The following is a 24,307-nucleotide window of genomic DNA, read 5'->3' as shown; positions in this document are numbered from 1 at the left end:
GGTTCCACTTGATGTGTCTTCTATAATGTCACAGCCCCAATATAGTCAGGTTTTAAATAAAGGAATAGATTCCTAAGCCAAATCTAACCACATTTATAGGCTTCCTAAGATAATGTCATTTGATAGAATAAGAACCAACTGTGGTGAGCCAGGGAAGACCAAAGATCCCCCTGCTCAAGTCTTAATACCACATTTTATTTTTTCTTTGTCTGAGTATGTGTCTTATCATTTAAAGAAAATACTCATACTTTTCTTATCACATATTTGGGATGTTTTTCTTATGTAAAATAACTTTTCTAGAAAATCTAATATAATTTCTAGACTATATGTGATTTATTATTTCAATGAGAAGGCTTAGGGAGAGGCTAGCTTTTCAGGAGATTTTGAAGAGAAAATTTAGTAGGCACAGATAAGAGAAAGCTATAAGTAATATGAACAAAGTTTTGAAAGTCTAAATGTATATTTGCTTATTCTGAACCAATGAGCTGAATACAATAAGAAATTTATTAGAAATATATGTAAAGCTTTATTTGTCTGCCAAACAAAAAAGTCTCTAAATAAACACACCAATGCAGTATAGAGAAATATGGTTTAAGAATAATGAAGTTTAAGGTTAGTATGTGGGGAAAAAACAACTAAGAGTATTTAGCAGCTAAAAGTCTTTGCCAACACACACACACACACAGAATGCTAATTTCAAACTGCATGAATTAAGACAGGAATATGACAGTCTCATTCTCCTTTAGGTCAGGTAGGCACAAGTCAATTGAATTACACCTGTAATACTGGATTTTTACCAAAACCCTTATTTTCTCCTTTGTTATGGAGAAGAGTTATCTTAGCTTCTTAATCACAATCTTCAAGTATTTGAAGAAAAAGGAATAAGCCTTACTCATCCCATGTGGTCACATGGTCAAATCCTGGGGATCATGGAGAGTGGTGGGGTGGTGGTGACTCTTCACCGAAAGGAAGATCTTTCGGGAATCAAGCCTGCTAACAATGAAATTAGTTGTCTGCAGTGGTAGAGACTCACACTAGCGAAGGTGGTCCAGTGGACGTTGTATGGCTGCATGTCCTTTGTTGGATCCTCTGTGAAGGGGATGCCTGCCTCCAGGGAGATGGATAGAAATGAGAAGCTCCAGGCTTTCTTTATATTTAAAGGTAATGTCTTCCACTGGTACTGCTTTGCTATCAGTACTACTAATGTGCCAAGTAAACACTCTGCATACATTAGCTTGTTTAATCTTTCTATCAGCCAGATGATTTACATGTTCATATCCCCATTTGACTGCAAAGTTAAGCTTAGGAAGAATAAATAGAATTAAACAACTGGTAAGTAGCAGAGCTAGAACTGGGCTATGAAGGCCTCAGAAAGGATGACTGTCTGAAGGTGTGTTAAAACATTTTAATATAAAAAAAGAGAAAAATAACTAAATGATTTCATATGTTTACTGTTTTTCCATAGTTGAGTAGAACGAAAGTATTTTCATGTAACATTTTGATTTGTAAGCTTATCTCTTTTATTGAATGTCCTTGCTGTGAAAGGCAGGTCAGTTTTGGAATTCTCCAGGCCAGAATACTGGAGTGGGTAGCCTTTGCCTTCTCCAGGGGATCTTTCCAACCCAGGGATCAAACCCAGGTCTCCCACATTGCAGGCAGATTCTTTACTAGCTGAGCCACAAGGGAAGCACTTTTAAGGCCCAGGGAGTGTTAAAACCAGCCAAAGAAACATATTTCATTGTTTTAGTTCCCAGTTCTTAAGAAAAATACTTGAGTCATTCATGTACTCACTGAACTCGAGTTTATTGAGCGCTACTCTTTGCTGGGCAGTGACCTAACTCTGGAAGTGCAGCAGTGGACAAGGCAGACAAAATAGCTGTCCTCATGGAATGTCCATCCTAGTGGAAGAGGCAGGCAAGAAATCATAAAATATTAACAGGTAACAATGCAAAAAATGAGAAAGTACTTGAGGGGTAGCGTTTTACATATAGTCAATTAGATAGAATTTAAACTATTTTTAATAATATCATGCAACTGGCAATTTTAGTATTCCAAGACTCATTAAATGAGAAGAATTTGTGTTTAAAAACACAAAATGGATACCTCTGTAAAATACTGACGTATCTTTACATATCAGAATTAATAAGTAAATATTTAATAAGTAAATATTTTAATAAGTAAATGTTCAATAAGTAAATATTAATAAGTAAATATTTAATAAGTAATAAATAATAAGTATTATTACATAATAAGTATTTAATAAAATAAAAGTAAATATAATTAAATATTTTAATAAGTAAAGATTTTATTTAATAAAATAAATAATAATTTGATAGTAAATAATTAAGTAAATATTTAATAAGTAAATATTTTGTTCTTTTACCTGCTCACAGGAGAAGAAAATTCAGGTGTGACCTACCTAATACTGCTTAAATGTTTTCATGTTTAAAATCTTGACCGTCACTTTTCTTTATGTTATATCCAACATAAGAGCCTCATGTTCGTTTTTGGACGAAACTAAGCTAGAATCTTATCACTGAAGCCAGATGAGTGTCTTTAAGAACTCAAACACTTGCTGAATTAATAAATGAAGCTTGAATTGTCTGATCATACAATTAGTACATCATTTTTTTAAGTACTATAGAATAAAGGTGAGGGTTTTCTTTTTTTTAGAGAATGTGTACAGAAAGGAAAATTTCCTATGAATTGGCTCTTAAAGTACAATATTTTTGAGTATCAAAGAATGTGCAAAGGATAATAGGCCACCCCACCTTTATTCACATAGAACCCATAACTGAATGGGTGAGACAGATAATTACAGCAGAATACATGCAGTAAAGAGCTGCAAATAATAAGTGCATGATAGCATAGAGGCTGCCACTGAAAGTAATAGGATTTGGGGGAGGGCTTCACAGAGGAGGTAGACTGGGGGCTAGAGTTTGATGGTTGAAGAAGAGTTCACCAGCACCTTCAGAGAGAAGACACCAGAGGCATGGAAAACAGCAAGTGCAAAGCCCAAAGACTGCTCAGTAACCCTGTGTGACTTTTACATACAGTTTGTGTAGCCTGAGGGAGGTGAGGCTTGAAAGGTTAGGTTGACTGCAGGTATTAAAGTATTTACGGACACTGGGAAAATGACTGGCTGTAACTTAACAGTGTGAAGTATTTGAGGGTTTTTTAGCAGTTCATTAACACCCTCAGATCTTTAGAAAGATCATTCTGGTAGTAGTGTGGGTGATGAATTTCTGAGATGGAGAGGAGAGCTGGAGGGAAAATCTAGAGGCAAAATGAGCAGGAAGCTGATAGTGAACTGACACGTCATTGAGGACGAAAGCAAAGGGGCTTGCATGAAATTGGGAGTCAGTTGTGGAAAAAGAACCATATTCTGGTGATTTAGAGTTGTTTAGCATGGGCAAATACAGCTCCAGGAAGAATCATTGACTTTGTTAGCTTCTAATTTGAAATTATGTTAAAAATATACCGAGTTATATAATATCAATTGGAAAAAAAATCATTACCAAACTGTCCAGATTATTGCAGTGTGCAACCTTCATTTTCACTTGTGAAATAAACAGGTTAATAGGAGTCCTTGTCAGTTTGTTGTTTAGTCACTCATTCAGGTCCGACTCTTGTAACCCCATGCAGCCCACCAGACTCCTCTGTCCATGGGATTTCCCAGGCAAGAATACCGGAGTGGGTTGCCAAAGGCACCAAATTTGAGTTCTGTTAAAAAAAAAAAAAAAGAAAAGATAAACTATTGTGCAGAAGTGAATCCACCCTTCTAGTTGGCTTCAAAATTTGAAAGAAAAATCATAAAAGGAATAGCTGCAATTCAAGTGAGACCAAGGCTACTTGAATAGGTATTGTAGACCCGCAAATATAAAGGATGGTAAAAGTAGGCAGAAAGAATGAAAAGCACTCCATCTGAAAGCATTCTGATTTTTAGAAAACAAGAAACGTGGATAAATGGATGCAATTTAAAATTTAGGCCATTTGAATTGATTGAAAAATTATATTTCTTTATAATTAAATTAGAATATAATTACTTTTAGAGAAATATAGTTTCCTAATTATGCAGAGATTTTGTTTGTAATATTTTTAATAATACTGAAATACAGTTACAAAGTATACAGAATAGAAGTGCAAATTATTGTGCTGACTTCTCTGTTGTCTGTCTACAATTATTATAGGATTCAGTATCTCTGACCTGCCTGAGTTATCCTCTGCTATGGCAGTTTTTCACTTTTTTTCCTCCATTCTTCTCACCTTCCCTCTATTCCTTCCCCCACAGATACATATCATATACCTAATATGTGTTAACCATTCTGTTAGATGTTTGGAATTTGGTAGTGAGCAAGAGAGAAAAGGTCCTTGCATTCACAGAGCTTATATTTCAGTAAGGGAGACTGAAAATTAACAAGTAAACACAGATGACAATTTCCGCAGTGTTAAGTGCTGTCAAACCAAATAAAAATAATATCATTGAAGGTTCATGGGACATAGGGAAGGGCATTTGGGGGCCTATTGGTTGGGAAAAAAAGTCTTATTCTGAGTGTTCTATGAAGATTTGCAAAGATGAAGCTGAGAGCTTGGTTTCCCTCAGGGCTGGAGCTCAGGGAGGAGTGGGAGGGCAGGCAGGTAGGCAGCCTGGTGTAAGGCTTTGCAGGACAGAGCCATTTGCCTTTTGTTTCTACTGTATTAGAGATTTCAGGAGAGCATGTAAGCAGGGAGTGAGATAGCCCGGGTGGGAGTCTGGAAGCCAGGAAATTAGAAACCATGCAGAACTTCTGGATGTTTGACCTTAACGACTGTTGGGTGGTAGGGACAGCTTTGGGCGGAACCCAGGGTTTTAGGAACCACGTGGAGGTGTCAAGGAGGTGGCACATGTCTGGTGAAGACAGTTGCTTTTCTATGATAACATTTGTTTAATGATGAAGACTTCTGAGGTGGAAAGTAAAACCTTTATTATTCAAGTTCTGTAGGAGCCTTAACAGGGACCACTGTCTAGAAGGTTTATAGAATTATGATGGAACTTTGCTTAATTTTTTTTTTTTAAAAAGGACTTTTGCTATCTAAAACTATAAAGTAGGTCTTGTTAAGGAGTCAGTGTCCTTTTGTTTCTCTTAAACACTGCTTGCTTGTGAACTGTGTGAACTGTGAGGAATCAACACTATTCAAGTTACATCACACCTATGGGCTCTTTTAAAGGAGATTAAATAAGGAAGATTTCCCATTTTTCATTATATCCCAAATAGATCTTAATGAATCATACCAAATCAAAACTAATAAGCCATTCTGCTATGATGACTAAACAATGTATGAATAGTATTAATTATTATATTATAAAAGGGTCATTTTCACAGTATGAGGATATGAAGTGAAAGTGTTAGTCACTCAGTTGTGTTGAACTCTTTGCAACTCCATGGACTGCAGCCCGCCAGACTCCTGTCCATGAAATTTTCCAGGCAAGAATACTGGAGTGGGTAGCCATTCCCTTCTCCAGGGAATCTTCCTGACCCAGAGATCAAACCCAGGTCTCCTGCATTACAGTCAGATTCGTTACCATCTGAGCCACCAGGAAAGTGCAGTATAGAGCAGCACAAATAATCTTTAAGTATGAGAAAGAATATAGTTATTAGTGTGTCTCACCTATTTTCATCTTTCTTTGCAGATCATGTATTTTAGTTCTCTGTTCCCATATGTGGTACTTATATGCTTCCTAATCAGAGCACTCCTTTTAAATGGTTCAGTTGATGGCATCCGTCACATGTTTACCCCTGAGGTATGTACTGTATTTCCAGTTAAGGCTTATGATCACAAAAGCTTTATGTTGTCAAAATATTCCCACAGTTAAATTTAAGGGATAATTGTTTGAACCTACGTACAACAATGTACACTAAACTATTAAATTATAACTGTTAAGTTAACCAGCCTAGTAAAACCAAGGCTTTTAGATATCTATAATTATATCCAACTCTCTCCACTTTAAAATGTTGCACTTTATCCAGAGTAAGTTTCACTATTTAAACTTCAGAAGTTCCTCTTTTACAATAAATTAACTTCCCACTTTTATACCGGTACAGTTTAGAACTTATCAATCTTTACTCTTTCTCTTCTATTTAAGTGGTTTTTAATCTTTTGTGACATGGACTCCTTTGGGGAAAAAAAAAAAAAAACAAAACTGATAATAGGATCTTCTTACCAGAAAAAATAATGAACATATTAATTTGCTTATTGTCTTAAGAGGTTGACAGAATTCCTAAAGTCCATGGACCCAGATTAAGAATGCTATTGCACTTGAAATCTTGTCTTAGAAAAAATTCAAGGTTTCTTGTTCTGTTTTGAGGTTTTGTATTTTTAAGAATAGTATTTATATTAGTGTGTTTGGGAAGTTCTGTAATTTTTATAAATGCATATGCATTTCAGGAAAATTCCATTAGGTTTCCTAAAAGGCTCAGAACTTAAACTTTGTCATTTAACTTAGAGCTGACCTCAATGTAGGGCTCATTGAGACTTGTATTGGTTTGAGAGGAAACAGTCAAAAACATATTCGAGGTGCATATAGATTTTGGATATTCACTGAAATGAAATCATACTTCAATTATCGTGCTAACACTATCATAATCAGACAATGAGTTATAAAGACACAATCTCAATTGAGTTCAGAAATTGGAAGTTGTCTGAGGCATGACTGCACCAAGCATCGTGCTGAGAGACTCGGGGAGAAGATTTTAGCCTCCCTGGGATTGTCACTCCTGGCAGCTGCCATGGTCCTGTGAAAAAGAGGCTGTGTTTTTTGAGTATCTGGTTCCAAGTGGGGTTCTGTTCATTCTCAAGTAGCAAAAATGTTGACATTGTGATCTGCTTCTCTTCTATTGTTCAAAAGTCCTGTAGGGTTGTTGGAATTTCTCAGCGAATAATTAGTTCACATTTATGAATTCAGCTATATTATCATTTAAATCAGCCACAAATGGGCCATACTTAGTGACCACAAATATTTATTTTTTACAGTATAGAAAAAAAAAAGTTTTCTGAGTTTAAAACAACTAGCTTTGATGTGGATTCCTGGAATTTCACGTTTCTCTAAGTTGGTAATTGTTTGTGACATGACTCTAAATATTGGATTTAAATAGATATTTTAGAATCTAGATACTTGAATATGACAGTTTTATATGGCCCCCATGTTTAAAACTGCAGTACTTGGTTAACATTTTAAACCAGAACTGGAAATAACTATTAAAATACAGTGAATTCCTTCTTCAGCTCACTTTGGACTATTGATAAGATTGGTATTAGGCCATTGTAGGATGTGATAGTTAATATAATAACAATACAAAGTTTTCAATTTCCTTTAAATTTAAGTTGTTTATGTAAGGGAGAAAGTTCCGAAGTACACAAAATATTCTCAGTGAATGGAGATTCAGTTTCTGAATTGGAAAGGATCAGAATGTCTTTGGTAAATAGGTATTGTCTGCCATCTAGTGGTAAAAGTAGAGATAGTTGAATGAGTTCGGTTTTAATTTGCTGATTGTGTCCAACTCTTTGAGACCTCGTGGACTGCAACTTGCCAGGCTTCCCTGTCCTTCACTATCTCCTGGAGTTTGCTCATGACCATTGAGTCAGTAATGCCATTCAACCATTTCATCCTCTGTCACCCGCTTCTCCTCCTGTCCTCAGTCTTTCCCAGCATCAGGGTCTTTTCCAATGCTTATCAGCGTAGCTGTTACTGTAGTCCATACGTTAGCAGTTATTGAGGACTCAGTGTGGTAGGCAATGTGATGAGTAGTATTTACATGCTTTGTTACTCTCATCTTTCAGTTGAGAAAAATTAAACTCAGAATGGACAGGCCACTTACCCTAGGATGCACTATTTTTAGATTATTAAATGACTGTCTATGGAAGTCATGTTCTTAACCACATCTGGCTTTGTTCCCGATAAAGGCAATTTCATTGCAAAGGTGAAAAGAGATAAAATACCAATTTAAATACTACTATTACTGAAATCAAAGTTAACTGTCTATTGAGGTCTTTGCCCAATATGGCTAATATTAATTGTTCCATTTAAAAGGTTTAGTTACATACAGCAATAACTGTTTAAGAAGTAAAGCTTCTTGAAAATTATGTTCAGCACAGATTCCAAACTTCAAAACTTTGGATCTGAAACCACCTTTAAAGATTATATGGTTGAATTACTTCAATTTTCAAAGGAAAAGCTTTCAGGAGACTACTAAATGAAAGAATAATACCTATGTGAATATGCAAAGTACAAATAGTTCAACTCTACCCAGCTTATAATTATTACCTGCTTTGGCTGTTAGGCTTCACCAGAAAACACAAAACTGAGGGCATTACTTAAATAAAATTTATAACTTTTATGGCTAACTGGTTTATGGTTGCATTGGAAAGAAAACAAAGACAGAAATAGAAATAAGCGAAGATAGTTCATTTCTCCCTCAAATAGTCCTTTGCTTTGTCCTAAAGATATTGAAAATTTCCCATATGATTTTTTTCTCCATGTAAGTAACATCTCCATCTAAAGGTTCTATAGGCTATGGCCTTTCTTATTCATTTTCCTTGTAAAATTCCTCAATGAGAAATTTGTTCTTTCTCCTTAAGAACAGATAATCCCCAGATATCTTTGGGTGTGTGTCATTATGATATATTTAAACAACAGAATCGATTCCTTGTAGATTATTGAGAAATAATATTTTGCAGCTGACTTCTGTTCTGTTTAATTTTAAACAGCTTGAAATCATGCTGGAGCCAAAGGTGTGGAGAGAAGCTGCAGCTCAGGTGTTCTTTGCCTTAGGTCTGGGATTTGGTGGCGTCATCGCCTTTTCAAGCTACAATAAGAGAGACAACAACTGCCACTTTGATGCCGTCCTGGTGTCTTTCATCAATTTTTTTACTTCTATCCTGGCAACACTGGTGGTGTTTGCAGTTCTGGGCTTCAAAGCAAATGTCATAAATGAGAAATGCATTGCAGAGTATAGTCATTAATTTTCTTTACATTTTATGGCATAATTGTATTTGAAAAAAATCTCCTTCCCAAACCCACAAGTGTTTATTAATGCTGTTTTACTTTTCAGAAATTCAGAAATGATCATAAAACTTGTGAAAATGGGCAACATTAGTCAAGATATTATTCCCCATCATATCAACTTTTCAGCTATTACTGCAGAAGATTATGACTTAATTTATGACATCATTCAAAAAGTGAAAGAAGAAGAGTTTCCTGCACTTCATCTCAATGCCTGTCAAATTGAAGATGAGCTCAATAAAGTTAGTAGTCTGTTTAAGCACTAAAACAATTCTCATTAACTTTAAAATATGCCTTACCCAGAAGACTTCTTTTAGGAAAAGGACCTTTAAAATGCCTGAGGAAGAGCATGCTGTTTCAAAATTCATCTTTATTTCAGAGAGCGTATTTTCTTAAATCAGAAAGGTTTGCTTTACTATAAAAAGTAGTTTCACTGATGAAGCCACAATAATTTAAAATAATTTAAAATATGAATATAAATAAGGTGATTTTCACATAGAAAATGAAATTAGATACATTTGCTGGTATAATACTTAACACAAAACTTGAATTATGATGACCATTTACATATTGCATAATTGTTTGGACACATGAATGATATCTCCCATCTTAATATTTGTGTTTGTTAAGTCATGATTAAGTCCTTTTTCTAGCCACTGTCATATACTTGAATAAAAACGATATAGGGGAATGTGAATTAATAGCTTTACATAAATTGTCACCCTCTCTTTACTTTGCCAAAAAGGAAAATATAATGAAGAAATTGGCCATTAATCACATGCTTTAAGATAGCTAAATGTACCTGAGACTAAATATAAAGAATCATGTGCAGGAAGTTACAGATGAAGCCATCATTAACAAAACAATCTTAAATTCCATAAGGAAAGATTTAAATACTAACTTACTCTTAAATTTTTAAATTTTGGCTCTATCCGTGGTCTTAATGAGATAATATGATCACCCTGAATTTTGTTTAGAGGCACATTTCTTAGGAGACAACATGATGCTATCAGTGTGCTTATTTCCAGTAACTGTCCTGCATTATTCAGAGTTTCCCTGCCTTTTCATATACAGAGCCAGTGCGGCACGTGGCTCTGACTAACGTGGCTATTCTGTGTATCTTACAGGCTGTTCAGGGGACTGGTTTAGCTTTTATTGCCTTTACAGAAGCGATGACACATTTCCCCGCGTCTCCCTTCTGGTCAGTGATGTTCTTCCTCATGCTGGTAAATCTAGGGCTTGGCAGCATGTTTGGAACCATTGAAGGGATCATCACACCCGTTGTGGACACTTTCAAAGTGAGGAAAGAAATCCTCACTGGTGAGTTTTTATGTATTTGACTTTTCATTGAACTGATAGCAGGCCATTTTACTCTTGGTGACTGATCAGAGATGGAAATAGGAAAAGAGTTTATTTTTAAAGTCCACTTATTAATATGTTTCAGAAGTATTTGTTATTTAGGGATTTATGTAATAGGCAAGTGAAACTTAATCGAGATCATATTATTATTAATTACTTATTAGTTATCATTTATTATATTGCTCTTTATTAGTAGTAACATCATTATGAAGTGCTGGTACTAGAACAAAGTCAAAGAATGTTCATGTATAATTTTGTATTCAAGTCAAATAATTCTAAAAAAAAAAGTTCAGATCATTGGGTTTTTCAAAAGTGTATAGCTGACATTGACAAACCTAAATTTAGTTTCCATTTGAAATAGCAATTGTAGCCTGATAGAAGCTGATATATCTAGGAAGGAATGATAATAACATGATTTATCAATATTGACAGTTGTTAATAAGTCCAATCTGCAGTTATTAAAGTACTGCCTGTGTATTGCATCATCCTTGCATTTGAGGGATACCAAGGATGTAAGAGAAATTACAGCAGAAATGCGGACATATAGGAGAACCTCCCCTCTAATTATCAGAATAGGACTGATAATTAAAATCAACATGGTTAGATAAAACTTGTCTCATGTAATATACTGACAGCGTGATAAAGACTATATGTTCTGAGCATTAAGAAGCAGCAAAGATCATCTAAATATATGAGGGAACTATCAGCAGAAGGCATGGAAATTGAATGAGAAAAGGCAATCTTCTCAGGTGTCAGAGGATAGTTTTAGTTAGTAAGAACACCCAAACAGAGACAAAGGAAGCAGCAAGGAAGCTGCTAGACCAGAGTGCAGCAACAGTGTTGGTAAGTGATGCAAAAATTAATTGGAAAAAAATATACAGATGATCTTGAATGCTGGCCAGTGGGGCACAAGCTCCTCCCCAGGCTCACTTTTTAGCTCTGAAAGATTCAGTAGTCATTTACGTGTCAATAACTTGCCAATGCATATGTACCCTTGCCACTCATTGCTCTGCTTAGTGTGAGTCTAAACAATTTCAGCAGTTTGTCAGATATACATCTAGATTTCTTTAATTCAGTTGGATACAAATGAGAAATGTATCTCTTTCTTTTCCTGAAAGGCCCGCTCTGCTTCTGCAGTTTCTATTTATTTTAAGGCTATCAATATCCTCTGACATGCAGACTAAATAACTGTCATCTTTGCTGCTTTCCTCATCTTTCCCAGCATCTCAACCCTCCTAATATAAGAGGGCTTGCAAAATTAAGGGAACAGCAACAGTGTGTGTGTGTGTTGCGGGGGGGCGGACACACATGGGCGTATTTGCCAACTCCCAGTGGAAGACTTAGTAGATCAGAGTAAAGAGGAATATACTCTGTACTCCCTTTACCTGTATTTTGGGATCATACTTTTACTTCAAGTCATTTACTTTGAGGAAATGTTCCCCCACCACGTTTGTCAAATGTTTTTGTCTGCTTTGATATGACGGTAGGACTTAGATCTAAGTTACTTATTATCTGTTCCTCTCACCTCGTCAGCGAGGCTCTCAGTGTCTGTACCACCTAGAGTACACTTTCTTCCTACTTATACTATGATGCAATTAGGCGAGAGTAAGTGATACAGGCCATGGTTCAAATCTAAGCTCTGCTACTTCCATCCTGAGACTTTGAGTATGATTTGCTGTGACAAGCATTTAAATATTTCAGTATGTGTTAGACTCCAAGTAAATGCTCTTAATGTCTTTCCTTTTCTACCCGATGTGTTTATATATAATATTTACTTATGGATGATGTAACTCATACCACTAGCCTAGCACTCACAAGATGAATGAAATGGCTTAATTTCACCCATACTTATTGAGATTGTTCAGGAGCCTCCATTGGATGGGACCCAGGGATGCCTGTTTTCTCTCCTTCTGAACCGCCTCCACCTGCCCCACTTCTGCCGTTTTTACTCACTTCTGCTAATAGGGAGTTGAGAAAGACAGCCCAGTCATCTCTTATTTTTGAGGTCTTCTCTACTAACATGCATGAGAGAACAAAGAGTCTAACAAAAATATGTGAATAGTATATGGATTCCAGAATTCTCTCTAAATTTCTATGGTAGTGGTATCTGGTTGGAAGTGTCTGCATCTTTCGGCAATACTCCTATAGAAACTCCTTTTAGACTATTCTTCTTAATTAATTGGAGAATCTGGTTGGCCAACCCTGTCATAACTGTATTTCCAACTCATCTGCCCAGGCAATATCAAGGTAGAGTATAGGTTATTACTAAGGGGTCAAACTTTTTTTTTTTTTTAAATTATGCTTTAACAGTAATGATATTTCAATAAAATATAAAAAATATATGTTATCAGTCTTATAAGGCACATTCATCTCATGATTAATTTGAAATTTCAATGTTGCTTCCAAAACTAGAAAACATTATTAAAAGTAGAAATGACCTATGAACATTTGCTACCTGAAAAGATCACTTTTCTATTAATAATGAGACATGTGTATGGAGATTTATACTGTTATCTTCTCTGTTTTGCCTCATTTGTTATTTGGGCTTGGTACATACATTTCCACAGACTCAAGGAGATGAATTGAGTTACTGTCCTACAATGAATTCCTATTAAATCCAGGGCTAAATTCAGGTAACTAATTCACAATATATTCCATGGTATCAGGAAAAGTATCCTATTCATATTATTGACAACTTATAAAAAGTAGAAACAAAGTGCATATAATAATTTATAATGCAGTTTAAAAGACTTGATTCTGACAAGGTCTTATTTTTTTTTAATTTATTCCTTTTGTTCAGTTATCTGCTGTCTTCTGGCATTTTGTATTGGCCTGATATTTGTGCAACGCTCTGGAAACTACTTTGTTACAATGTTTGATGACTATTCTGCAACCCTGCCTCTGCTAATTGTCGTCATTTTGGAGAATATTGCCGTATCCTTTGTTTATGGCATAGATAAGTAAGTATATTCGCTTATGCATCCATTTTACATCTCTGCTTTGATATGTATCTCACTTAGGAGAAAAATGACTGGAGGAAAAAATGCCTTGCTACAAAAATCAAATCTTATGCAGGCTCTTCTCCATTCAACAGTTTTAGCAAAGTGCATCTCCTTATTAGGTGATGAGATAGAACAGTGTAAATGGTAATGAGGTTTAGGATTCTGGAGCTTTGATTTAATTCTGGTTATTAAATAGGAACTTCCAAGAGCTTGTGTATATTGACTAAGTTCCAAGAACCTTGTTAAGCTGTTTTGAGCCGTTGTTATCTCCACTTCACACATAAGAAAATGCAGGCTTAGTGAGACACCAAGTGACTTGCTCATCACACACCTGAACAGAGGCAGAGCTGGGATTCAGAGCCATTTTCGTGCCGTGCTGTGTTTAGTCACTCAGTTGTGTCCGACTCTTTGTGACCCCATGGACTGTAGCTCACCAAGCTCCTCTATCCATGGGGATTCTCCAGGCAAGAATACTGGAGTGGGCTGCCATGTCCTCCTCCAGAGAATCTTCCCAACCCAGGGATTGAACCCAGGTCTTCTCCATTGTAGGCAGATTCTTTACCATCTGAACCACAAAAGCCCATTTTTACTTAACTCTGAAGTCTATACCTCTAATTATGTTGCCAACCTGTTTTACAAGAAGGATTGATAAAATGCTTTATTTTATCATGTTACACAATGTTTTGTGTAGCAGGACCATTTTGGGAAGATTATATATATATATATATCACTGCTTTAAGATATATATAGCATTCACTATACATATTTATGGAGTCATGACTTGAATTCACTGGATGCCTAAATCTTTAAATTATATACTTGCTTGGTCTGAAAAGTATATAAACTTGTGTGAAATGAAGCATTAGAGTAATCTCAGAAGAAAAACATTTCTGGAGACCTTGTCCAATATTGTTTAAATTTGTTGTCTTCAGTTAGCTTGTAAGGATTAAGGCAGTAAGACCATCAAGCTTATTAGAGGTTTCTCTGATGGAGAAATAAGTTCACTGAATGAGGACCAGAGTCCTCTTCAACAACATAAAGAACATTATTATACTTAGTGAGCTTTGTGACAAAACTTAGAGAATATTTCATTATTCTAAAAAGCTGCAGGCAAGGAAAGGTAGGAAAATTTACATTTAATGATCATGTACTAAATAGCAATAGTGGTAATAGCTGTATATTGTTTAGTTGCTAAGCCGTATCTGACTCTTGCGACTCCATGGAGTATTACTACATCAAAATAAAATGGCTTCACAGCCAAAGAAATGATCAAGAAAATAAAAAGGTAACCTATTGAATGAGAAAAATATTTGCAAATCAAATATCCAAAAAGGTGTTAATATCCACAATGTATAAGGACTTATGACTCAGTAGCAAAAAAAAAAAAAAAAGAGAAAATAAGTCAATTAAACAACGGACAAAGGACCTGAATTTTTCCAAAGAATATATACAGATCATCAACAGATACATGAAAAGTTATCAACATCACTAATCATCAGGGGAATGCTGTATGCATTGTCTTAATCCTCGTAACAGTATTCTGTGGTGACTAATATTACTCATCACAGATGTACAATTGGCCTGCCTTGTATAGGCGGACACAGTATCTTAGTTGTAGAATCAGGGCTTTTAACTTTAATTTCAAAACCAGATATTTCTATAGTCTACTGAGCTACCCCCAACTCCTCACCTGCACTGTGTTGGAATTTGATACTCTTACTGGACTGATCTATGGATCAGTAGGATCATAATTTAGTTTTCCATTTAGACTGTTCATCATTTACAATAGGCATAGTGGTAAATATTTCTTTTTAGTAGTTCCTAGATAATAATCATTATAACAACAATAGGAATAATACTACTAATAATACTTGGATCTATAAATTTCTGCTGTTTGTAAGATAGTGTGCTTTGCATATGTTGTCTATGATCCTAAGAATAACTCTCCAAGATGGGTATTATCTTTCTTGAGCATGCCAAAAATGAAGTTCAGAAGGACTAAGATATACATTTAGAAATTATGGAGGTATGATTTGAAACCAGATCTGTTGGTCTCTAAAGCTCATAGCTTGTCCAAGGAGCACAATTGGAGTTCTCTTGTTTAAAATGCTCTTATTTAATCACTTTTCCCTCCTTTAAACGTCTGCAGGAATCTTATGTTCCTCCTGTTCACCTTCAGTGTTTTCATGAGCTCAGTTCTGCTCTGTGATCTGCCACGTTTACCTAAATTTCCAGAGACAGGGTTGAGAGAAATAAGCCTTCCAGAACCTAAACGTTTGAGATAGCAAACTCAGATGCAGAAAAAGAAATATTGTATGGGCTTCCCGGTAGCTCAGTCGGTAAAGAATCTGCCTGCACTACAGGAGACCTGGGTTTGATCCCTGGGTTAAAAGATTAGGAAGAAATATGATTGAGAGAAAATGAGAAGGAAGATCCTATGGTGCTGAAAGTGATGGCTGCATAGATTGCATTTCCCCAAGTTTCCTTTTTAAAATGAAGGAGAAAAAGAATGACTAGAAGGCAAAACCAAATACCCATGGACACCGGAAAGAAAATATTCCCGTGGACCCTCAAATATGAAAGGTTGGGACAAACCACTGGCAGCCACAGAAGCTGTGCGGTGTCACATCCGTGAGGGTGATGGTAGTGGATACACAGCTGGGCCTCTGACAGCTCTCTACTCATTCCCAGGTCCTCCCTGCAATGTGTGGGAGGCTGATTAACCTGAAGATAGTGAGCTAAACTGGGAGAAGTGGTATCTTTGGCCTCATTTCGCAGATTGCAGAGGGATCCAAACACAACAAGATCATCAGTGCTGGAACAAAGTGGTCTCTAAAATCTTGAAATGAACAACCCAGAGTTCTCTTCCAAGATAAAGCTCTGCACTGAGAGCAAAGTGGTGGGAGCAAAACCTGAACTGAGCAGGAGATAGGCAGTAGAAGTGTTGGAAAAGGAAGTCCAAGTAAATACGAGAAAGAGAATAGAGGTTAAAAAAAAAAAAAAAAAAACTGATAAACTATGAGGCCGCCTCTTTTGATTACTTTGCAAAAATAGAGAGGAGGGGCTTCCCCGGTGTTCCAGTGGTTGAGAGCCTGCCTGCCAGTGCAGGGGACACAGGTTCAATCCCTGGTCCAGGAAGATCCCACCTGCCACGGGGCAGCTAAGCCTGTATGCCACAGATACTGAGCCCACATGCTATAGGGTCTGTGCTCCACGACAGGAATGAGAAGCCCACACACTGCAACTGGTAGTCTCCGCTTACCACAGCTAGAGAAAGTCCGTGCAGCACCAAAGACCCAAATGCAGCCAAAAAGAAGTAAATAATTAAAAAAAAAAAAAAAAAAGAAGCAATGCCCATGTATCCTTCCCTCTCCAAAATTCAGGCAATTTTATTTCACTTAAATGTGGTTAAATCATAAACAAAAGTCATTAAAAAAAAAGCAGAAAGGAGCAGAATAATATCTCCAGATAACAAATCCACACAAGCAAAACAGATGAAAAACTCATAATATTTCAAAATGAAGTTGAAATAGTGTTGAAAAATGATAGAAGCCACAAAAGAATAGCATATATCAGTTATTTTAAAATTGAGAAATATAATAACTAGAGACAAGGGAGATTTGAAAACAGAGGTGATAGAACTCAGGAAACAATTGTGTATAACAGAAAAATCACTTAATACATGAAGTCAAATTAAAACGAAAACAACAAGTACAATATATATCTCCTCAAGAATTAGAAGCTAGAAAGGAAGAATACTTTTTAAAATCAAAAAGAAATCACCAAGGATAAGAAAATGAACAGAAACAGCAGTCAAGCAAAGATGATTCAACATTTGTGCAATGAGGACCTCTAAACGCAGTGGCTGGAAAATAACTCTGAAAACTGTAATTAAAGAAACATACCGAAGCAAATAACTTGAGTGTTGAAAGGGCAAATGATATAGTTGGAAGAAACAGACATAAAGGCTGACACCAAGACAAAGCCTAGGATGTTACTTGGAGACCAAAAAAAAAAGCATGCATGCAGGTAAAAAATAGTACCAAACAAATCATTTACAATAGAAAAATCTGATAGTCAACAAAATTTTGTAACAATCTTACATAGACATATTTATGACTTTCGAAGAAAGAAAATGTAAACTACAGATTTTAAATTCAGCTGACCTGATATTCAAATATAGTGACCATAAATAATTTTAAACATGCAAGAAATTAGGGAATATAGTCACTGTGATCCCTTTTTGAAGAATCTACTGGAGAACTAGCTTTAGACAGCCAAAAAGCCTACAGAAACATTAGTACAAGACTGGTGGATGGGCAGTACATATTTTATCTCGAATTAAATATTAAGGGATATAAACCAGTATGTAATGGCGACATGCTCCTGATAGCATTAACATCATACAGCTGTGAAGTGTGAATGTGTGGAAGTCCTTGGTGGTTCGGTGGTTGGGACTTAGTGCTCTCACGTCTGGGGCCCTGGGTTTGATCCCTGTTCTGGGAACTAAGATCCCACAAGCCATGCAGCCAAAAAAAGAAAAAGCAAATCTTATTTGAGGTAAATAATGTCTCAATAACTTGACTTTAAAAAACAAACACATAAGTCTAATCATTACTCAGTCTAAGTGCTAATTCACAGGAAATAGGAGGATGAGATACACTTGTGAAGCCAACAGTGTGGGATGCAATTATTAACAGCAAAATCTAAACTGTTGGAAACTACGGGACAGAGTGCCCAGCTCATTTAAAAAAAGAATGACAGAAATGACACAGAGGTTAGGAGGCACTTAGCAGAGATGAAGAAAGGAGTTCAGAAAAAAATAAAAAATCAAAGAATCATAATGTGTGGACCCTCTTTCAATCAAATGACATCAGACTGAAAACAGAAATGAGAGTTTGGATCAGTTGGATTGGATGATGTGAGTTAATTATCTCTAAATAAATTTTTTAAAAAAGAGAGAAACAAGGAAATTTTAATGTATTGCAAATATTGTGTTCATAGCATGGAAGGTCATCAGTTGGAGGAGACATTCCAATAATTATAAATGGGCTTCCCTGGTGGCTCAGATGTAAAGTGTCTGGCTGCAATGTGGGAGACCTGAGTTTGATCCCTGGATTGGGAAGATCCCCTAGAGAAGGAAATGGCAACCCACTCCAGTACTCTTGCCTGGAAATTCCATGGATAAAGGAGCCTGGTAGGCTACAGTCCATGGGGTCGCGAAGAGTCGGACACAACTGAGTGACTTCCCTTTCACTTTCCAATAATTGGCTTAAGGGGACTTCCTCCAAATAAAAAGTACAGTACACTGGTTCCATTTTACATTATAAATGTTCTTAATTGTTACGTCATCTTCCAATATGACTTTTAGATTCAGTAGAAAGTGTCATAGGGTATCATGTTTAACCCTGGTCAAACCATTGACATAATGCACATTTTAAAGGACATTTAATTTAGCATATTTTAATATAGCTACCTTAACTCGAGGAATAATTAAATTATTTCTTTCTATTTAGGTTTATGGAAGACCTAAAGGATATGCTGGGCTTTACTCCCAATAGATATTACTACTATATGTGGAAATATATTTCTCCTCTAATGCTGTTATCACTGCTGATCGCTAGCATTGTGAATATGGGATTAAGTCCTCCTGGCTATAATGCATGGATGGAAGATAAGGTAAAATAAAAAGAAGAAGTCAGATAAAAGAATACACAGAATATCATTTTAGAGGTTTTTGGCTTTCACTTTTTTCAGTATAATTTGCTGTTTATTGGGTGGTACTGCTTTTATGCAGGGATCTTAAGATTTATGTTTTGTTTGGCCCCAAATATGTATGTTTTTTTATTTGTAATGAATATTTTTAGTATGTAAGAAACATTGACTTGGACCTCGTTTAAGTAATTTTATCCACATCACCATAGATGGACCAATAATTATTTAGGCTTTTGATGCTAGAGAACATATTGATCAAACCACCAGAAATTTTTCCTGCATAAATTTATGAAATCATATCTGAGACACTCTATACCAATGAAAATATGCATCAACAATGTAGATATAATTTAAATAAATATTGAAGTAGAGTTTTGCCTGTCTTCATTAGCCGTGAATATTCAGTACTCTTGCCTGGAAAATCCCATGGATTGGAGGAGCCTGGTAGGCTGCAGTCCATGGGGTCGCTAAGAGTCAGACACGACTGAGCGACTTCACTTTCACTTTTCATTTTCATGCATTGGAGAAGGCAATGGCACCCCACTCCAGTACTCTTGCCTGGAAAATCCCATAGGCGGAGGAGCCAGGTGGGCTGCAGTCCATGGGGTCACGAAGAGTCGGACACGACTGAGTGACTTCACTTTCACTTTTCACTTTCATGCATTGGAGAAGGAAATGGCAACCCACCACTCCAGTATTCTTGCCTGGAGAATCCCAGGGATGGGGGAGCCTGGTGGGCTGCTGTCTATGGGGTCACACAGAGTCAGACATGACTGAAGCGACTTAGCAGCAGCAGCAGCATTCAGTTTCTTTTCTCAAGCTGCATTAGCTACATCGTAATGCAGTCACAAGATATATATTATCTATTAGAAAATTAGAATGCTTAATTTTTAGAGCTACCCCTGACCTTTATTCTATGGTCACTAATTCTATACAACAACTCAATTCATGACTATTCTAAAAAAATAAGTCGGCTATCCTTTGTCAAAACCCTTGGGGACAAATGTAGTTCAAAATTTAATTTCAGATTCTAGAAAGGTAATGTGGAGAAGGAAATGGCAACCCACTCCAGTATTCTTGCCTGGTGAATCCTGTGGATGGAGGAGCCTGGTGGGCTGCCGTCCATGGGGTCGCACAGAGTCAGACACGACTGAAGCGACTTAGCAGCAGCAGCAGAAACGTGATGTGGCACATATAACAGGTATCCATTGCTTAGTAACAATGACCCACAACTTAATGACTGAAAGCAGTGCTGACTTATTATTTCTTAGGGTTTTGTGGATAAGCTGGAAGATTCTTCTCTGGGTCTTGCTTGAGTCAACTCATGCAGTTGACTGAACTTGGAGAGCTGGGCTCTCTCTGTGAGCTTTCGTTCTTGACTTCTTCCAGGCATTATGGGCTTAGGGTAGCATCTAAGACACAGAGGCAGAAATCATCAGGCTTTTAAGGCTTTGCCTTGGAAGTTGCTTACTGTCACTTCCACAGCAATTTATTAATCAGTCACAAGATTAGCCCAGGTTCTTTGCTTATAAACCTGAGATAAATATATTTTTTTTCACATCCCTGCAGAGAATGCTAGATGATTAATAATTATTTTTTGACTTTAACAGGCATCTGAGAAATTTCTGAGCTACCCAACGTGGGGGATGGTCATCTGTATCTCTCTGATGGTCCTGGCAATATTGCCCATCCCAGTTGTCTTCATCATCCGCCGCTGCAACCTGATAGATGATAGTTCTGGTAATTTAGCATCTGTGACCTATAAGAGAGGAAGGGTCCTGAAGGAGCCCGTAAACTTAGAGGGAGATGATGCAAGCCTCATTCATGGCAAGATATCAAGCGAGATGTCCTCTCCAAATTTCGGTAAAAATATTTATCGAAAACAGAGTGGATCGCCAACTCTGGATACAGCTCCCAACGGACGCTATGGGATAGGGTACTTGATGGCCGACATGCCAGACATGCCGGAATCTGACTTGTAGCTGGAGGTGGAGGGCGGGGGGGGGTGCAGAAATCAGTGAGTGTTATTTGGTTCATTTTTATTAATGAACATTGGCTCTACTAAGAGAAGCGTCAGACTTCGCTTATCAGAGGGTGATCTCAGGTGTTCCGTGGCTGTGATCTTTAATCCTAACGGCAAGGGTAAATTCAGCTTGACCATTCCTTTGGATTCTTCGGTTTACATTTGAGCAGAAAGAGTCACAGACAAAGTATACAATAACTGACTGAGGTCCACATTGATCGGAAGTTTTAAAAATACTTCTGGCATTTGTCTTTTCCAGGGATTCCTATCTCTATAAAAATAGGTGTTACCTCAGTTTCTAACAATTTCTGGCTGTCATGCTATGGGAAACTCAAAAATGGTATACTTCAAAATCGATTAAGTTTGCCTTCAGGGTAACCCCCAGGATTAAAATGAACAGTTCTGTAAGCTGGTGCCGCTCAGCACACTTCCATGAACATATCGTGTAGATAGGCTGCACTTATTTTGGTAGCATTGATACCTTCTTAGGCTATTAGTTGAAGAAAACTGCAAAGTATTTTCTTATGTAATAGCTGTATAGAGCAATAGTATCAAAGAATAAGAAGGCACTGATGCTGGGATGAAAGGTGAAATTCAGAAGTGACTGGGGATCGTGTGTGTGATGGCTGTATATTTTGTGTAAAATACATGTGTGTGAAAATGATCTCAGAATGAGTCACTCAGCACTCTCAAGAATTAAGCTGACTCCGCATTTTTCTATGCCGTGTGCCTAAAAACCTACTTGATATTTATTGTGGTTTCAAGATTACTCATAGTATATTTCTATAATATACTTGCAGTGTATATAGCTATATATTAGTACTCTAAGTACTGATTTGAAAACTTGAAGCAAGATGGCATTTTATTTCATATCTTTCTGTTTTGCTTCTGTTTTATGCAAATAAAAATCCTTTTTTAAGTGATTGTTAAACTTGTATGGCATTACATTTTAAGCAACAAATAAAGTTCAAAAATGATGTTTGTTTCCCTCATTGATTTCTCTTGTGCTACCTGAATGGGATTGTCTTGCACCTCTGCCAGCACTTAGGCTTTTCATAGTAATTAATCATCACATTCCAAGAGGGATTAATAGATTGACTAATAGAGTTACCACCACTTTAGAGACAAAAGAAAAGGAGAGTATTATGGCTAAATGGTGTTTGAATGTAGTCTCATGAGCTTCCCAGGAGGCTCAGTGGTAAAGAATTCACCTGCAATTGAGGAGATGTAGGTTCAGTCCCTGGGTCGGGAAGATCCCCTGGAGAAGGAAATGGCAATGCACTCCAGTATTCATGTCTGGGAAATCCCATGGCCAGAGGAGTCTGGTGGGCTACAGTCCGTGAGATCACGAAAGAGTCAGACGAGACCGAGCAACTAAACAGCAACATTAACAATGTTGTCTCACAATTCTTGGAAAAGTACTTATAGGCTCCCAGGAAATCACATGCAGAGGTGAACTGCTTGCTGGATTGGTATTGTCTCTGAAGTGTAAAAAAGTGATGACGATTTCTATGAAACTGTTGTATATATGAGGTTGGATGAAGCAGAACTCCATTGAGTGTCATCTAGTTAAAAAGATTTTATTTGACTGTCCTACCACTATATTGGTCATATTTTAAAGATAATGATGGATAAAGCAGCAAAAGAGGAGAGGTAGTGTACACATTGTATCCATTGATTTATTTTGGCCAAATATTCTTCATCTGCTATGGACATACTAACAGACTACATCACTGCATTTAAAATATAATTCCACTGGTGACTAAAACTTAAGAGTTTTGTTTTTTTTTTTCATCTTCACTAATACAGTATTTTGTTTCACTTCAATAATATTTTATAGATAGGCAATATATTCACATTATATGGACTCAAAAATTGTCATAATTCAGTGTAAATTAAATCCCCCCTTCAAAATTTCTCCTTGTCATCCATTTTCCATCCTTGAAGGCAACCACCATTACCAGTTTCTTAGGTGTCTTTATGGAGACACTCAACATATACTCTTTATAAAATGACAGCGTTCTGCATTCTTCCCTGTGAATCTTACTTATGTCAAGAAATAATTTATTTTCTACAGTGTTTCATGTGAAGGCACATAAATCTGCCTCTTTATTTCAGAAGTTAAGGTAATATAAATTTTGTTTGTTTTCATGTGGAAATAGTGTTTTCTTCCATAAGCTATCCCAACGTTAGAACTGCTGTAGCAAATGCTTACTTTACCTGCCAACCTTTAGCTTAACATGATAGTATACGGCCAAGTAGCACACATCCCTGTACACTCCCTCTCCTGCCAAAGGGCAGCTGATGTATAATTTGGAGACATGCCTTGCACTAGAGAATAGTGTCTTCTATTCTCAGAGTAATAGGAAAAATTGCAGGAATCCTTTCAGATGGAAGAGAATCTGAATGCCTTCTAATGCCTTCATATGACAGATGAGGAAACTAAGGCCATGGAAACAAAAGTAAAATGAATTCTGCTTTTTTCATTCAGTTAATTCTTCAGCTGTTCGTTCATTTCTTCACCCTTTCTTTCATCATCTACTTACTAAGAATCTGGCTTATTCTTAATACTAAGCTGAGAAACCATTGTAATTAAGGTGTAAACAATTCATCTTTTCCCAACTTTCTCACTTTTACCTGGGAGCTCCCCTCCCTGTTTTTTTTTTCTAAGCCAGTGTAGTATTTAATCAATAAATAGTAGTATGAAGTGTCCCAAATTTGCTTTTGCATTACTTTCCACTCTTTCTATAAACTCTGGCCTTAAACTCACACCTAGATGTGACAGAGCCAAAGGTTATTCAAACGGAAATCAGTCCAGGGAGTTTGACAGGAGGGCTAGTAGAGTGTTCCGTTCAGTCAGTTCAGTTGCTCAGTCGTGTCTGACTCTCTGCGACCCCATGAATCGCAGCACACCAGGCCTCCCTGTCCATCATCAACTCCCAGAGTTTACTGAAACTCATGCCCATCGAGTTGGTGATGCCATCCAGCCATCTCATTCTCTGTCGTCCCCTTCTCCTCCTGCCCCAATCCCTCCCAGCATCAGAGTCTTTTCCAATGAGTCAACTCTTCGCATGAGGTAGCCAAAGTACTGGAGTTTCAGCTTCAATGTCAATCCTTCCAATGAACACCCAGGACTGATCTCCTTTAGGATGGACTGGTTGGATCTCC

General features: G+C 36.8%; 1 protein-coding gene across 1 annotated transcript in view; it reads left to right on the top strand.

Annotated features, from left to right (window-relative positions):
- The window catches only part of SLC6A15 (solute carrier family 6 member 15), a 57,577-nt gene extending 35,461 nt beyond the window's left edge, over positions 1-22,116 (top strand). Inside the window, exons 6-12 of the mRNA XM_061415658.1 lie at positions 5,672-5,782; positions 8,746-8,987; positions 9,090-9,282; positions 10,168-10,360; positions 13,200-13,359; positions 18,918-19,080; positions 20,727-22,116. Coding sequence (XP_061271642.1) covers positions 5,672-5,782; positions 8,746-8,987; positions 9,090-9,282; positions 10,168-10,360; positions 13,200-13,359; positions 18,918-19,080; positions 20,727-21,098 — 1,434 coding nt within the window. The 3' untranslated portion in view covers positions 21,099-22,116. The remainder of the gene's footprint in view (positions 1-5,671; positions 5,783-8,745; positions 8,988-9,089; positions 9,283-10,167; positions 10,361-13,199; positions 13,360-18,917; positions 19,081-20,726) is intronic.
- The last annotated feature ends 2,191 nt before the right edge of the window (positions 22,117-24,307 follow it).

Source organism: Bos javanicus, chromosome 5 (assembly GCF_032452875.1).
Source record: "Bos javanicus breed banteng chromosome 5, ARS-OSU_banteng_1.0, whole genome shotgun sequence".
Taxonomy (NCBI): Eukaryota; Metazoa; Chordata; class Mammalia; order Artiodactyla; family Bovidae; genus Bos; species Bos javanicus.
Note: the sequence above shows the minus strand (reverse complement) of the source record. Positions and strands in the feature narration are given on the sequence as shown.